Consider the following 15,318-nt stretch of genomic DNA (forward strand, 5'->3'; position numbering starts at 1 on the left):
TTCCAAGTAAGAAGGTAAGTTATATAGGTTTGGAACAACATGAGGGTGAGTAAATGCTGACAAAGCTTTCATTTTGGGTGAACTATTCCTTTAATTATCTGTTCCCTCTCCTCCCAGTCTCCAGCTAACGTGGAGAAGTCCTTGCGTTTGTTCAGTCAACTTCTACACAACAAGATGTTTCTGCTGACCTTCATCCATACACTGGAAGCTCAGCGCTCTTTCTCCATGCGGGATCGTGGCAATGTGGCCTCCCTCCTGATGGCGGCACTGCAGGGACGGATGGAGTATGCCACTGTGGTGCTCAAACAGCTGCTCGCAGACCTGATTGAAAAGAACCTGGAAAATCGGAACCACCCCAAACTGCTGCTCAGACGGTAAGAGTTTGTAACTGGATTTTTATAGGAAAACTGTGTTTATTGTGTATGTGGATAAATGTTAAAAGAATAGTTGACCCCAAAAAACAATTCTGTCAACATTTACTCACCCTGATATCATTGCACACCTGCACATTCTTCCTTATGCCAAATACAAAAGGAAATAATTTTATGAATATGGCTATCTGTCTTCTCAACACAATAGCAGTTGTAACAAGTATAAACACCATGGGACCATGCAGCCAAATCCACTCAGGAAGGAGGCGCATTCTGTCTCTTAGAGATGAACATAGTTTCATGCGAAAAGTGCAAATCAATCCAGAACAACAGTAAAAGGACCTTGTGAAGATGCTGGAGGAAACAGATAGACAAGTATCTATATCCACAGTAAAACAAATCCTATATCGACGTAACCTCAAAGGCTGCTCAGTAAGGAAGAAGCCACTGCTCCAAAACAGCCATAAAAAAGCCAGACTACAGTTTGCAAGTGCACATGGTGACAAAGATCTTTTTGGAGAAATGTCCTCTGGTCTAATGAAACAAACATGTATCTGTTTGGCTATAATGACCAATTGTTATGTTTAGGGGAATAGGGTGAGACTTGCAAGCCGAAAATCACCATCCCAACCGTGAAGCATGGGGGTGGCAGCATCATGTTGTGGGGGTGCTTTGCTGCAGGAGGGACTGGTGACTTCACAAAATGGATGGTATCATGAGGAAGGAAACTAATGTGGATATATTGAAGCAACATCACAAGACATCTGCCAGGAAGTTAAAGCTTGGTCACAAATGGGTCTTCCAAATGGACAGTAACCTCAAGCATACCTCTAAAGTTGTGGCAAAATGGCTTAAGGACAACAAAGTCAAGGTATTAGAGTAGCCATCACAAAGCCCTGACCTCAATCCAATAGAAGATTTGTGGGCAGAACTGAAAAAGCATGTGTGAGCAAGGAGGCCTACAAACCTGACTAAGTTTCACCAGTTCTGTCTGGAGGAATGGGCCAAAATTCCAGCAACTTATTGTGAGAAGCTTGTGGAAGGCTACCCAAAATGTTTGACCCAAGTTAAACAATTTAAAGGCAATGCTGCCAAATACTAACAAAGTGTATGTAAACTTCTGACCCACTGGGAATGTGATGAAAGAAATAAAAGCTGAAATAAATCATTCTCTCAACTATTATTCTGACATTTCACATTCTTAAAATAAAGTAGTGATCCTAACTCACCTAAGACAGGGATATGTTTTCTACGATTAAATGTCAGGAATTGTGAAAAACTGAGTTTAAATGTATTTAGCTAAGGTGTATGTAAACTTCTGACTTCAACTGTAGAATCAAATCAAATCAAGAGCTTGTGTATCATAATCAAAGCAAATCAAATCTGTATCAATATTCAGCCCTACTCATCATAAAAGAAGTCTGTGTGGCTCGTGCGTCATACTCCAAGTCTTCTGAAGTCATATGATAGATTTTACTGAGAAACAACTTGAAATTAAAGTAATTTATTCAGTTAAAATCTTGACGTCCGTTATGTTGTTCACGAGTACTATAAGAGGAGCTTGTTCAAGCGAGAACTTGCTTTATTTTTAGCATTCAACAAAGCAAGTTTTCACATGAAGTGTGTTTGTTTGTTTGTGTCATATGGGTTTGGAACCTTGTGAGGGTGAGTAAATGATAACAGAATTTTCATTTTTGGGTGAAATATTCCTTAGATTTTGTCTGATACTATGAGAAAATAATGAAGACGGACTACTGCTACAACATTGTAGCACATGAAATGAGTTTGAAAACCTCTTAATACAAATAAATAATGAAAAATAGTTCTTGGTTGATTCGCCACCTTCCTGATTTTACTATAATGTTTTTATTTTAGTCATAATAATGACATTTAGTCACAGCACACAGTGCCATAGTGATATGTACCTAACATGCCATGCTAATCAGGAGTAATCCCTAGTATTGCCTATGGTTAATATGGTTAGACTCTACATACTAGAAATGTGCTGTGGATGCTGTGCAAGAACTGGTAAATGTAGTCACTGTGGTTTAACAGCTGGCTTTTAGGAAGTTGTGTTGCAAGCAAAGTGAAATGCGGCTAATTAGAATTTATTGATTGTGTTTGTTTTCCTTCGCAGAACTGAATCTGTGGCTGAGAAGATGCTCACTAACTGGTTCACTTTCCTCCTCCACCGTTTCCTTAAGGTTTGTGTTGCTATGTTTTGGATTTACTTAAAATTTATTTTACAAATGTATTTTCAAAATTGTACAAAAATGATTCCTCTCTGTTCAGAACTGCGTGCTAATCTCTACGTGACCCCTTTAAGTGATTAACAACCTCTAATTTCACCCTGGTAACTAGCATTCGGTTTAATTTGTGTGAAAAGGTTTTGCCACAGACGTTTTTGACGGCTGACTCATCGCAAGCCGCTAATAAATCTCGCTAAAGCCTACGCTCCAGATAGCGTCTCTGGAATGTCACGGCTTCCACCCAACGCTGAAATCTCCCCTGTGAGGCAGCAAGGGCACTTGCTCAAACCTACATCCTGTCAGATGTTCCAAAGTTGACCAAGACGGCTGGATTGTGGCCTCCATAGCCCAAACGCTGCTGATTTAAAGCAGATTCAGATGGCTATTAGCGTTAAGGGCGAGAACATCAGGCCGATTGTGCATTCAGGGCTGGAATTGCCTTGTGGAATGTAGCCCTGGCCTGGCGCCCAGTGTGCTTCAGTCCCATCAGTATAGATGTTAGTGTTTTTGGCCACCACACGGGCCTCTAGAAGTAATTACCCCGAAATGCTTTCCTAGTCCTACTTACGACTCTAATGCATAAGCTTTGTGTGAGCACATACTCTCTCATCTTGCCTATATGATAGTTCATATTGTTGACCAAATTGTTCGATATGTTTTAATCTGTTGCATAATTTGAAGTGATACTGTATATTTATGTTGTATTCAATACTTTCGGGGGTCTTTTGAAAACCTTTGGTTAACTTTTAACTTTTTTTCAAGATGATTATTGCCAAACCTTAGTTTGTAACGACCCTATTTATTTTCTTAAAGGGATAGAGCATACAAAAATTGCAGTTGTCATTAATTGCTCACCCTCATGTTGTTCCAAGCCCATATGATTAACTTTTTTCCATAGAACAACATGAGAATGAGTAAATTATGACAATATTAAACATTTTGTGCAAACTATCTCATTAATATTGTACATATTCATAGTCTTAATGTGCACAATTTTGTTATTCCAAAGACTAAAAAAGTTTATCTTCCTAATTTTTTTTTGCTGACCTTACCAAACTCTTATTTTTAACTCCTCCTCTCCAAATGCCAATAATATAGAGACCCACCTTTTTTACTAATTGAGAAGAATGTGAAATGCATTTCATGTTGACATCAATGTTACTGCCATATAGTTTATATACATTCACCTTAAGCAAAAATGACAATACAAGAAAAAAGGGTTTATAAATATTTGTTTTACAGATATTTAAGCAGGGGTTCGACTTGAGCTTATCAGTTCATGTCATTTGCATTTACACTGCATACATTCAATTGCGTGAATTCTATGCTCAAATGTGACCATTAGCAATTGCAACCTGGCATGATTCCTGTGACACACATCTGTCGTGTCATAACAAGTTTTTAACACTCAGCCTATGCATATCAAATGGAGCCAAACCGCATACAGAATCATACAGACTATTAAAGCAATAGAAAGTGGAGAATGTTATGTACTGTATATAATGAAACTAAATGCATTTGACATGGAGTACAAATGCATCTAAGACACTGGTTATTTTGAATACCGTGCTGTTAGGCGTGCAATGGATGCTGGCTAACCCTCTCCGCCTGGGTTAGAAGAGCGCAAATCAAGATGCCATGCTGTAATTAATAATGTCAAGCTGATCTCGCATAAGAACTAAATAATAGCCTCTCCTCAGTATCGCTGTTTAGTCATCAAACGCGTTTAAGTGGGTAATTGGAGACTTCTGCACACTTCACAAATGGCATCTGAAATGAGCCGCGATTGGCCATCTTTCTCATTCTCGCGGCTGTATTTTCTTTCACTGAATTGCTCGCCACTTTATTTCACTTTTTCGCTTCTTTTTGGTCAGAACATTTATTTTTTCCTCTCCTTTTATGGACACTTTTTTTACATCCAATGAAGCAATTCGAAGTCTGTGAAAATTACAATCTGGAGAACCACTGCAATTACAGTTTGTTGACAATGCAGAGATCCCTTGATAATGAATTAGAAATCATTACAATGTTGGCACGAGAACCACAAAACTTTTGCATATTTCCTCTTTGACCTTGATAACCTTGGCAAACATTATAAATGGACATTATACACTTTCTCCATCTCTCTTTGTCTCTCTCTCTCTCTCTCTCTCTCTCTCTCTCTCTCTCTCTCTCTCTCTCTGCAGGAGTGTGCTGGCGAGCCTCTCTTCATGCTCTACTGTGCTATAAAGCAGCAGATGGAGAAGGGGCCCATAGACGCCATCACAGGAGAGGCGCGATACTCCCTGAGCGAGGACAAGCTCATCCGACAGCAAATCGACTACAAGCAGCTGGTCAGTGTCCCCATGGTGACACTCTCTCACATATCCCATAATCCCGCTTCCTAATTCCCAGCACCCCCAGTCTTACTGAAGACCTAGTTTTAGTTTATGGAGGATTGGGAGTGTGATTTTATATAATAAATGATAAATGATCAGTTTAGTAATCTGAATATAAAAGCCAAGATCTCAAAATGTATCTATCTATCTGTCTGTCTGTCTGTCTGTCTGTCTGTCTGTCAATATATCTGCTTGTTTGTCTGTCTGTCTGTCGATCTATCTATTCTATCTATCCCTCAATCCCTATCTGTCTGTCTCTATACACAAACTATCTATCTATATGTCTGTCTGTTTCTTTAATAAGGATGTGCCCCGGTGGTCGACTAATCGTCTAGTCATCCAATAACTGACTAGTCGATTAGTGGGGGTGACTACTAACATTAATATTTTAGTGGTGGTGGTTTTAATGGGAGATGCAATTCTCATAATAATTGAGAGATGCAAATTCTTGGATAGTGTTTTTGCATGATGACAGCTTGCTTGTTTAACAGTGAACAGTAAACCACCTGCAAGAACTTTGTCTCTATAATGCTTTAAATTTAGTCCATTTATGCACCGCTGCTATAACTGCTATCAAAGCATCGCATTAACAATGCATTAAAAGACGATCACTGTCGGATGTTAAATCCTCTGCTGTGAGTAATGTATTTGAGGTGCTTTGGAGATGTTAAAGTCTTTGGCTGATTCTGTCTGACACTACTAAAATAAAAAGTTGCATTAAAATATGTTTAAACTGCTTTATATAGTGAACTAAATGTGAACCCGCATTATCTTGCAGTTCTGCACTTTGCAACGAGGGTCGCCTTGAGACTCCCAAACTCTCTGTTTATTTTGAAGTGTGTTATTCTGCATTCAGGATGCACAGAAGTGGTTTTGTGCCGCTCTGTATTGAAGTCTTGCTTATGTTTGACCTTTTTTTACTGTGATAGTTTTGTTCAATAAGATGTTATAGTTATTTAGCCTATTTATTTGTTGCATAACCGTTAGTTACCATGTTTAAGTGCTGCGCTTATCATCCGTATGTCTCTCTGAAATATGTCTGAGAGGGGTCACGTGAACAAAACGGAGTCTTCTATTACATTATTATCGTTAACACCCACTGGTCAATTAGTCGTTCAAACAACCAACCAACTAATCGATTATGAAAATTGGTTGTAATCTCAATAAAAAAGCCAAGATCTCCAAAAGGCATCTGTCTGTCTGTCTGTCTGTCTGTCTGTCTGTCTGTCTGTCTGTCTACATTTACATTTACATTTATTCATTTGGCAGACGATTTTATCCAAAGCGACTTACAAAAGAGGAAGAACATCAGCGAATCATCTTAGGGAGACAGTGGTACAAAAAGTGCCATATTACAAAGTTTCACTATCATCATAATAGTATACAAAACAGATTTAAGTGCAACAAGAAATGTAATTTTTTTTTTTTTTTTTTAGTGACCGGTTAAGTGCTTTTGGAAAAGATGTGTTTTTAGCCGCTTTTTGAAGATAGAGAGTGAGTTAGCTTCCGGATTGAGTTGGGAAGGTCATTCCACCACCGTGGTATGATGAAACTGAAAGTCCGGGAAAGTGTTTTGGTGCCTCTTTGTTTTGGTACGACAAGGAGACGTTCCTTAGCCGACCGCAGGCTTCTGGTGGGAACGTAGCTCTGCATAAATGTTTTTAGGTATGCTGGAGCAGACCCAGTGACTGTTTTATATGCCAGCATCAGGGCTTTGAATTTAATACGTGCATGAACCGGCAGCCAGTGAAGAGAGACAAAGAGTGGTGTAACATGTGCTCTCTTAGGTTCATTAAAGACCAGACGTGCTGCTGCATTCTGGATTATTTGGAGAGGTCTAATAGCACATGCAGGAAGGCCTGCAATGAGAGCGTTACAGTAGTCCAGTCTAGTTATGACAAGGGACTGAACGAGCAGTTGTGTGGTATGTACAGAGAGGAAGGGTCTTATCTTCCTGATATTGTAGAGTGTAAATCTACATGATCTTGCAGTTTTTGAAATGTGGTCTGTGAAATTTAGCTCATCATCAATGGTTACCCCTAGATTTCTGACCGTTTTGGAAGGCAAAACTGTAGTTGGGCCCAGCTGCACGGTGATGTTGTGTTCAACAGCCGGGTTGGCTGGAAAGACAAGGAGTTCAGTCTTGGCAGGGCTGAGTTGAAGGTGGTGTTCCTTCATCCAGGCCGAGATGTCTGCCAGACAGGCAGCGATTCGAACGGTCACTGTGGTGTCGTTGGGCTGGAAAGACAAGTAGAGTTGCGTGTCATCAGCGTAGCAGTGGTAAGAGAAACCATGTGACTGGATGATGGGTCCCAGTGATGTTGTGTATATGGAGAAGAGAAGTGGCCCAAGCACTGATCCCTGAGGTACCCCAGTAAGTAACTTGTGTGGCTTGGATACTTCCCCTCTCCATGCTACCTCAAAGGACCTTTCTGAGAGATAAGAGTTGAACCAGTCAAGCACAGTTCCAGTGATACCCAGTTTAGAGAGGGTGGAGAGTAGGATCTGATGGTTGACTGTGTCAAAGGCAGCAGAAAGGTCTATCTATCTATCCACCTGTCTGTCTGTCTATCTATCCACCTGTCTGTCTGTCTGTCTATCTATCTATCCACCTGTCTGTCTGTACACAAACTATCTATCTTTCACTCTTTCTTTTTTATCTATCTGTGTCTGTCTGTCTATCTATCCACCTGCCTGTCTGTCTGTCTGTCTGTCTGTCTGTCTGTCTGTACACAAACTATCTAACTATCACTCTTTATTTTTATCTATCTGACAGTCTTCCTATCTATCTATCTATCTATCTGTCCGTCCATCCATCTATCTATCTATCTATCTATCTATCTATCTATTTAGCTCTCTGTCTGTCTATCTATCTATCTATCTATCTATCTATCTATCTATCTATCTATCTATCTATATCTGTCTGTCTCTCTGTCTGTCTATCTATCTATCTGTCTCTGTCTGTCTATCTATCTATCTCTGTCTGTCTGTCTGTACACAAACTATCTATCTGTCTGTCTTTCTGTCTATATCTACTGTATCTGTTTGTATGCATGTCAGTTGGATCTGTCTGTCTGTATATCTTGTCTGTCTGTCTATCTGTTTATACATATATATTTGTTTATCTATTGTATCTGTCTGTCATTCAGTATCTATCTTTCTATCCATCAATCTGCACACATATACGAAAATGTCTACTCAATTGAGTCATCCAGAACTTCACTGAAACCTGCTAAAATCACAGTCAGCGCTGTAGACATATTTACTGTCTGTACCGACAGAGCTCTGTGCATTGATTTTGAATGGAACAATACAAGTCGACCAATGAATGAGGCTTAATCTATGGCTCCTCTGTGGTAGTTAAAGCTATAAGACAGCCCATCAATTCCACCGTATTCAGAATAGATCAGCTTAAGGTAATCGATAAGTGCCACAGTTATTCAGCTGTCTTAGCTGTCAACTGTAAAGTGAAACTCCCAGGGGTCGTCAGGAAAGGTCAGACACACCTGTGTGTGCAATGCTTACACTCACAGTGTACATGGAGGTATGTTCATTAGGGATGTAAATATTTGCTCTCACAATGATTCGTTTCAATTACGATTCTAAGTGATTCAATGCATCATGAATTATTAAACGTTTAGTTCCGACTTTAAATTCTGACCACACATTGTATATTAATACAAGTTGCTATGTTGGCTGGCAACCATAAACAGCCCACAAATTATGTATGAATACATTTTTACGCATAGCTTTCCTTTCAACGGCATTGATGGTTCGTGTGCATGTATTGTTATTTGTTGATATAAAACTGAATACTTCTGCATAAAATATTTGATTTCTTACTAAATTGTTCCAAAATATTTCAACAGATCCAGTATTCTTCTTACCATGAAACACAATTCAGAATAGCCAGATAATATGCCTGTTTGGATGTATGAACATACTAAAAGCTTCAGTCACATTCACTCGCATTGTATGGAAGAAAGAAATTCAATAAAATCACAAAACAAGAAGTCATATAGGCTTGGGGAAACTTAGTTGTAGTAAATAATGATGAAATAATTAATAATTCATTTTGGGTGAACAATACCTTGTGTTCATAAAACCCTAATCTCTATTGGTTTTCAACCCAATTCCATTCCTGTACCAGCAGTGGACGTCCTAAATATGGCTTTGCTCTGTCTCTGGGAGAATTCTGTAATTTACTGTGTAACTGGGTTTTAATCACAAACTTCTCTCGTGTGAGCCGCAGCTCGAGGGCAGGAATTGCTGTGAGCTAATGATCAGCGAGTAGCCACGATTATGAATGCAGAGTCGCGCATCAATGCCAGCTGCATTGTTTTAATCACACGATTAACGCAGCTTATGCGCATGAGGTTCTCTCATGAATTTATATGGACTGTTGTCATTGTGTGAATGGAGATATCAGAGCATTGGGTTCATGATAAATGCTGAGCTCTTTAATGTAACTCAACGGTCTGTTTATTAAGCTGTTATTTGTTTGTGTTACTCAGTAAGCGCTGACGGACATTTTTTTATGATTTTGATTTGTCTATGCTACTGGCTGCATATATGAGCTGATACACACATTCTGCAGTTATTATTATTTTAACAATGCAATATAGACCATGCCTTCCTTTTAAGAAGATTTACAATTGTGTTTGCTATAGTAACATTGTAGAAGCGATAGTATTTCAGCTGAAATGTTGTTCATAATCTGTTAGAAAATCTACTAGAAATAAGACAGTTGGGATTCTCAAACAAACATAGTAATGTTTTGATACACCCGCAGTATTACAATTTTTCAAGGGAATCAACCTACAAATGGCTTAATTACTGTATAGTTGTCTCCGCATGTTAGCTTGGGATAGGATAAAGTATTCTAAAAGGGGGAAAAAATGGCACGCATCAGCTTTAAGTATCTCGTTTACTTTCAGATGTGCCACATGAATCCTTATTTGTGGCTGGATCAGTTGCCTCGTGCTGTTTGATTTTATCGATCTGTGACTGTTTTTTCAAAACCTGAGAATTTCACATTTTCTAAATGCTGATTTGCTGGAAGATAAATATATCACCATCGACATAACAGTTAAAGTTGAGATGACTATTATGATAAATCAAGCCAAAGCTTGAAATGGGAGCCATATCAATCTTTGATACACTGGCAGACTGTAGTGAAATCGAGCATCCAATCCCTAGCTGTGAATAATAATAATAATAGTGTGTGTGTGTGTGTGTGTGTGTGTGTGTGTGTGTGTGTGTGTGTGTGTGTGTGTGTGTGTGTGTGTGTGTGTGTGTGTGTGTGTGTGTGTGTTTTAACCTTTCCAGACCCATTTAAAGCATTAGTTTGCCCAAAAAGTAATGATCATTTAATCCATTCTCTCATAATCAAGTCATTCCAAACCCATTTGACTTTTTCTTCTGTGGAGCAAAAAAGGAGAAGAAAAGCAGAATGCCCAAGCTGCTTTTTTACAAATAATGCAGTGAATTGGCACTGGGGCTGACAAGCTCCAAAAATATCGTTGTCTGTAACTACTATGTAATAACATTAAATACATACATACTTACATGTATTGTGTAACTATATGTTATGCAAAATTCTCACAAGATTCACATTTGCTTCTACTGAGGTTGAGGTATGGGTAGAGTTAGGGGTAGAGTTAGGGTTTAGGGGTTTAGGTTAATAGTGTAACTACAGATGTAATTATATGCAGGTACTTTAAATGCAAGTACAATTAAACAACACGTTTGTATATAATACAGCAATGGAGCCGAGAGAGTAATCAAACTCACTCACCTAACCAGCCAATCACTCACATTTAGAGCTGGAAAATCCAAATCATTCAAGTCAATAAGTTCAGACAGCTCATGTAAATTAACCCGTTATAAATGATTCACTAATTCACTAGAGCCCCTGCTTAGCCTTAAAGGGACATTGCCGCCTTTTGCGTACTGTCACACTAATTTGTCTTATTTCACCTTAATTAAATGTGTAGCTATCAGATGACATTATTTAATTCTGAAATCAGAACTGCAAAATATACTTTAAATAGCTTCAGTGTAGTTTGCTATGTTTTGTACTGTAACATGACTGTAGTTTAACTACTTTAAATTATGAGTATGTTGTAGCTTGAAAAGCAGCTTTCCCAACAGAGAGGTTTTTGTGAATTATCTAGTCATCACATGAATTTACATAATGTCTTGACAGTCTTTACAAAAGATTGCACAGATAAAACACTGATAAATAGCGCAACAAAAATGTGTAGAGACTGTAAGTACAGCACAATGCAGATTTACAGTAAAATACTTGCTATTAAGTGCCTTAAATAAAACTCTGGCATTCGATGTGGAACTGAAACTATCTTTTCACTTTGTCCAAGTACACACTAATATGTTTTTGTTTGAAAACTTTCTGAAGTATGCAGTAATGGAGATCGTTTACCGTTCTTGTGTGGATGGCAGGAGTAAAAAATTGGTCTAAGTGTTACCTTTAATGCTAAAGATCTCTTTATCTCTCTCACACTCTTTCAGACATTCATGTGTATTCCTCCGGAGGGAGAGGCAGGTACAGAAATACCTGTTAAGGTGCTAAACTGTGACACGATCACTCAGGTGAAGGACAAGCTGCTAGATGCCGTGTACAAAGGCATCCCGTACTCTCAGCGACCGCAGGCCGATGACATGGACTTGGGTAAATAACTGTTTACAGCCAATGTCTGAATTCATATCAGTGTTGTATGCTTTAGTAGCCCCTATTTATGTAGTCCTATTTGGTACCATAGAATAATATTTAAAGACCCTATGAAATAAATATTTGACTTTTTTCACTTTTAGTCCCTTGTCTTTTAGCTTGAGGTCATCTATATGCTAGAGTTCTCCTATGAGTTGAAAAATTATACTATATGTGCTTCTCATTTTGCACTATAAACATTTTTGTTCAGTCAAGATGAGAATGTCCTAGAAAATTATCCTTCAATATGTCCCGCCCCAACTTCCTGTCTCGGTATGGCAACATACGAATGAAAACTGTGTTAGACAAGCCATTTGATGGAGTCTTTAGAGACAACATGAAATCAAAATTGACGTACAAAAATCTATCAATAAATGTCTCTGGTCTTTTTGTGCAACCAAGCATAATATATTGGGTAACCATGCCATGTGTGCGCGAAAATCATAATATCAAAGACCAATATTTTACAATCCAGTCAAATCCTGATTGATAAAATCGAGCCCTAATCCACATTGTGTCCTGCTGAATTTTCTGTTTCCCTTACAATTATGTAAAATTACAGAAGTTACATTTGTTGTGAATGCTTTTTCATGTTGTTTTAATGGAAAAGTACCAAACACAAAAGATTTACCTTGGGGAATGAGTTTAGTTTTTGACACTTCTGAAACATCAACGCAATCGTCTTCATCGTCCTACAGAATGGCGGCAGGGTCGACTAACCAGAATTATCCTCCAAGACGAAGACGTCACCACAAAAATCGAGAGTGATTGGAAGAGACTGAACACACTGGCACACTACCAGGTTTGACAACATTTCCTGGCAGCTAATCTGAAACATTTACTGAGTTTACAAATGCTTTTTGCGTGCTCTACAGCAATTTCCTATGATACGAGATACACACATCACAAGCACACAAATAGAGATGTTTTTTATAGTTTTCCTTTTCCATATCAGGTGACAGATGGGTCTTTGGTGGCTTTGGTTCAGAAGCAAGTATCAGCTTACAACATCGCCAACTCCTTCACATTCACCCGTTCCCTCAGTAGATACGGTAAGCCGCTGTCTTTCGTATCGCTTTACGCCACACAATCCTCAGCTTTGGCCTTGTTGGATGAATGTATCATGGTGACTTTGAGCATTTTGTGTCATGCCACACAAAATATGTTGGAGTGAGAGGCTGAAATTGTTTTTGGTTTCACTAGCTTGGTTTTACAATAGCTCTTAAAGGGGCAGTTCACCCCAAATTAAAAAATTCTGTCATTAGACTCACCCTCATGTTGTTCCAAATCCATATGCTTTCATTTCAGTGGAGATTTTAGTCAGATTGTTGTAAATGATGATAACATTTTCAGTTTTGGGGGAACTGCTACTTAAAGAATAGGACTGAAGTACACGTCTGTAATCTGGATTCTTGTTGTGGTGTAGAGAGCCTCCTCAGGACCTCTAGTAGTCCAGACAGTCTACGTTCAAGAGCTCCCATGATCACCCCTGACCAGGAGACAGGCACCAAACTCTGGCACCTAGTGAAGAACCACGAGCACGCAGACCAGCGTGAGGGGGACCGTGGGAGCAAGATGGTGTCTGAGATTTACCTCACACGCTTGCTGGCTACCAAGGTACATGAACATAAGTCTAAAGGATTGTTGTTATCTCATACTGTATCTTACTGTCAAGTTAAGGCTGGTTACAGTGATTTTACCACAGATAAGGGATGTTTTAGGCACAGCACAAAGCAGAATACCTGAAGACTGTGGTAAAATCACTGTAACACAAGGCAGTATTATTAGTAGTTATTGCTTTCATTGATAATAATAATGGTAATAATGGATAAGAATAATAAGAATGGTGGCAATCGCAATATGATAGATAAATTAATTAAATGTATTAATAATGACAAATTTATTGATGATAACATTCACAATTAAGAATTTCTTAGCTTACGGTTTACAGTTGCCAAGCAACTAGCCACATTACTGATGTGAGTTCAGGTGAGCATACAATGGCCATTTTAAAGTGGCTTCAGATTTTAGAGCAGGAGCTCTATGGCCACAGCAATACTAATATTTTCATTTCAAAACACTTTGATTTTGAGATGTTCACGTCTTTCGTCCACATTGGAATGGGCTTGTCCTCCACCGAATTTAACGTTGACGTTAAGAAACTGAAAACTATCCGTCCATGCTGACATTTTCAAACGTTTTCCAAAACTTTCTCATCCACAGTGACACATAAATTCCCTTACTGGGCATGCAAAAAAAATGTAAGAAGTTTGGCCCTGTGTCAGTTTCACGTATGCTCTGAAACACAAGTTTCCTCGTGTTCTGCCGCCTGACAGCAATTCTGATTAAACTTCCCATCACCTAAAGAAGTGCAATAAAAGTTGTACAAATTAACATTTATCTTTAACAATGCTTTCAAAGTGGATATCAGGCACAATAATGTCACTAAAACATGGGCAGCCATCTTGATTGTTTTGGGTTGAATGGATCACATGACTGTGTCACATTACAACAAATATGTCATTGTTTCAGAATATCTCCATTTTCATCCTTTTCATGATCATCTAATCTAAAACATCACCATCACAACTACATTATGTCCCGCATATTTGTATACACTTTTAATGACCAACTGAACTTGATTGTCATCTAAAAATTATTTTAGCGTCATAATATAATTTACATTTTCTGAAGAAGCTCAGCAAATGCGATCCGAGGTAAAGAGGGTTAGATTTAAAATGTTTAAAAGTTTTAAAATGTTCAAAAGCGAGTTTTCCCGAAAGTGAACTCCACATTAGATAAGTAGTTCTGATAGTTTATAATCTTGAATGTCATTCAGCTGACTTTATTTGTCTATAGATCAGGGTAAGGATAATTTATGTTGGTGTAAAAAAAGGCATATATAGGTCTAAAAAATCTATATTTTTTCATTTGGTAATGAATTATCTATATTTTTTATTCATTTGGTAGGCTAATTTATATAATTTAATACACAGAATTTTGCCAGCTTTTTTCAAAAGTAAGCTAAACCATAATTTTATAGAATTGGGCTAAATGTTAGTGTTCCAAAAAAGAACACTGAAGCTTTTCTCCTAGTATTGTGTATTTATTTTTTATTTGAAAGATGTTTTTTTTTTGTGAGATGTTTTTTTTTTTTTGGTATTGTGGGCTAATTCCATGACTGCCATCTAATATTTTGAATGGTGTGGAAAAGTAACTTTATAAATAAACGGATGGATTAAATTAATCACAAACAGTGGCCATTAATTTGTTCTCCGTGCACCTGTCGATGTGCACGATACGAGATATTTGTGTTGGAAGTGTCATGTTTGCAGCATCAGATCTGTACTATGCCGTTAAAATCAATCCACAATCATATTCAATAAATTGGCTTTCAAGGATGTATACCGTTGTCATGATGGTTAACGAGTGGGGTAAATTCTGTCATGTGACACTATATTTTTGCATTAATGCCAATTTTCCCAACAAAAAGTCATTTGAAGGATTGACAAAGTTCATGCACTACAGTTAAATGGAAAAATATTATGTCAACACTTTTTTTTACTAAAGTATTTGCATTTTTAGATGAA

The 15,318-nt window shown here is 38.1% G+C and overlaps 1 protein-coding gene across 1 annotated transcript in view; it reads left to right on the plus strand.

Moving 5' to 3' along the window:
* Positions 1 to 15,318, plus strand: part of plxna3 (plexin A3) — a 203,289-nt gene that overhangs the window by 184,287 nt on the left and 3,684 nt on the right. Inside the window, exons 22-28 of the mRNA XM_052093743.1 lie at positions 118 to 374; positions 2,509 to 2,575; positions 4,807 to 4,953; positions 11,530 to 11,689; positions 12,427 to 12,530; positions 12,684 to 12,780; positions 13,155 to 13,345. Coding sequence (XP_051949703.1) covers positions 118 to 374; positions 2,509 to 2,575; positions 4,807 to 4,953; positions 11,530 to 11,689; positions 12,427 to 12,530; positions 12,684 to 12,780; positions 13,155 to 13,345 — 1,023 coding nt within the window. The remainder of the gene's footprint in view (positions 1 to 117; positions 375 to 2,508; positions 2,576 to 4,806; positions 4,954 to 11,529; positions 11,690 to 12,426; positions 12,531 to 12,683; positions 12,781 to 13,154; positions 13,346 to 15,318) is intronic.

Source organism: Xyrauchen texanus, chromosome 27, assembly GCF_025860055.1.
Source record: "Xyrauchen texanus isolate HMW12.3.18 chromosome 27, RBS_HiC_50CHRs, whole genome shotgun sequence".
NCBI lineage: Eukaryota > Metazoa > Chordata > Actinopteri > Cypriniformes > Catostomidae > Xyrauchen > Xyrauchen texanus.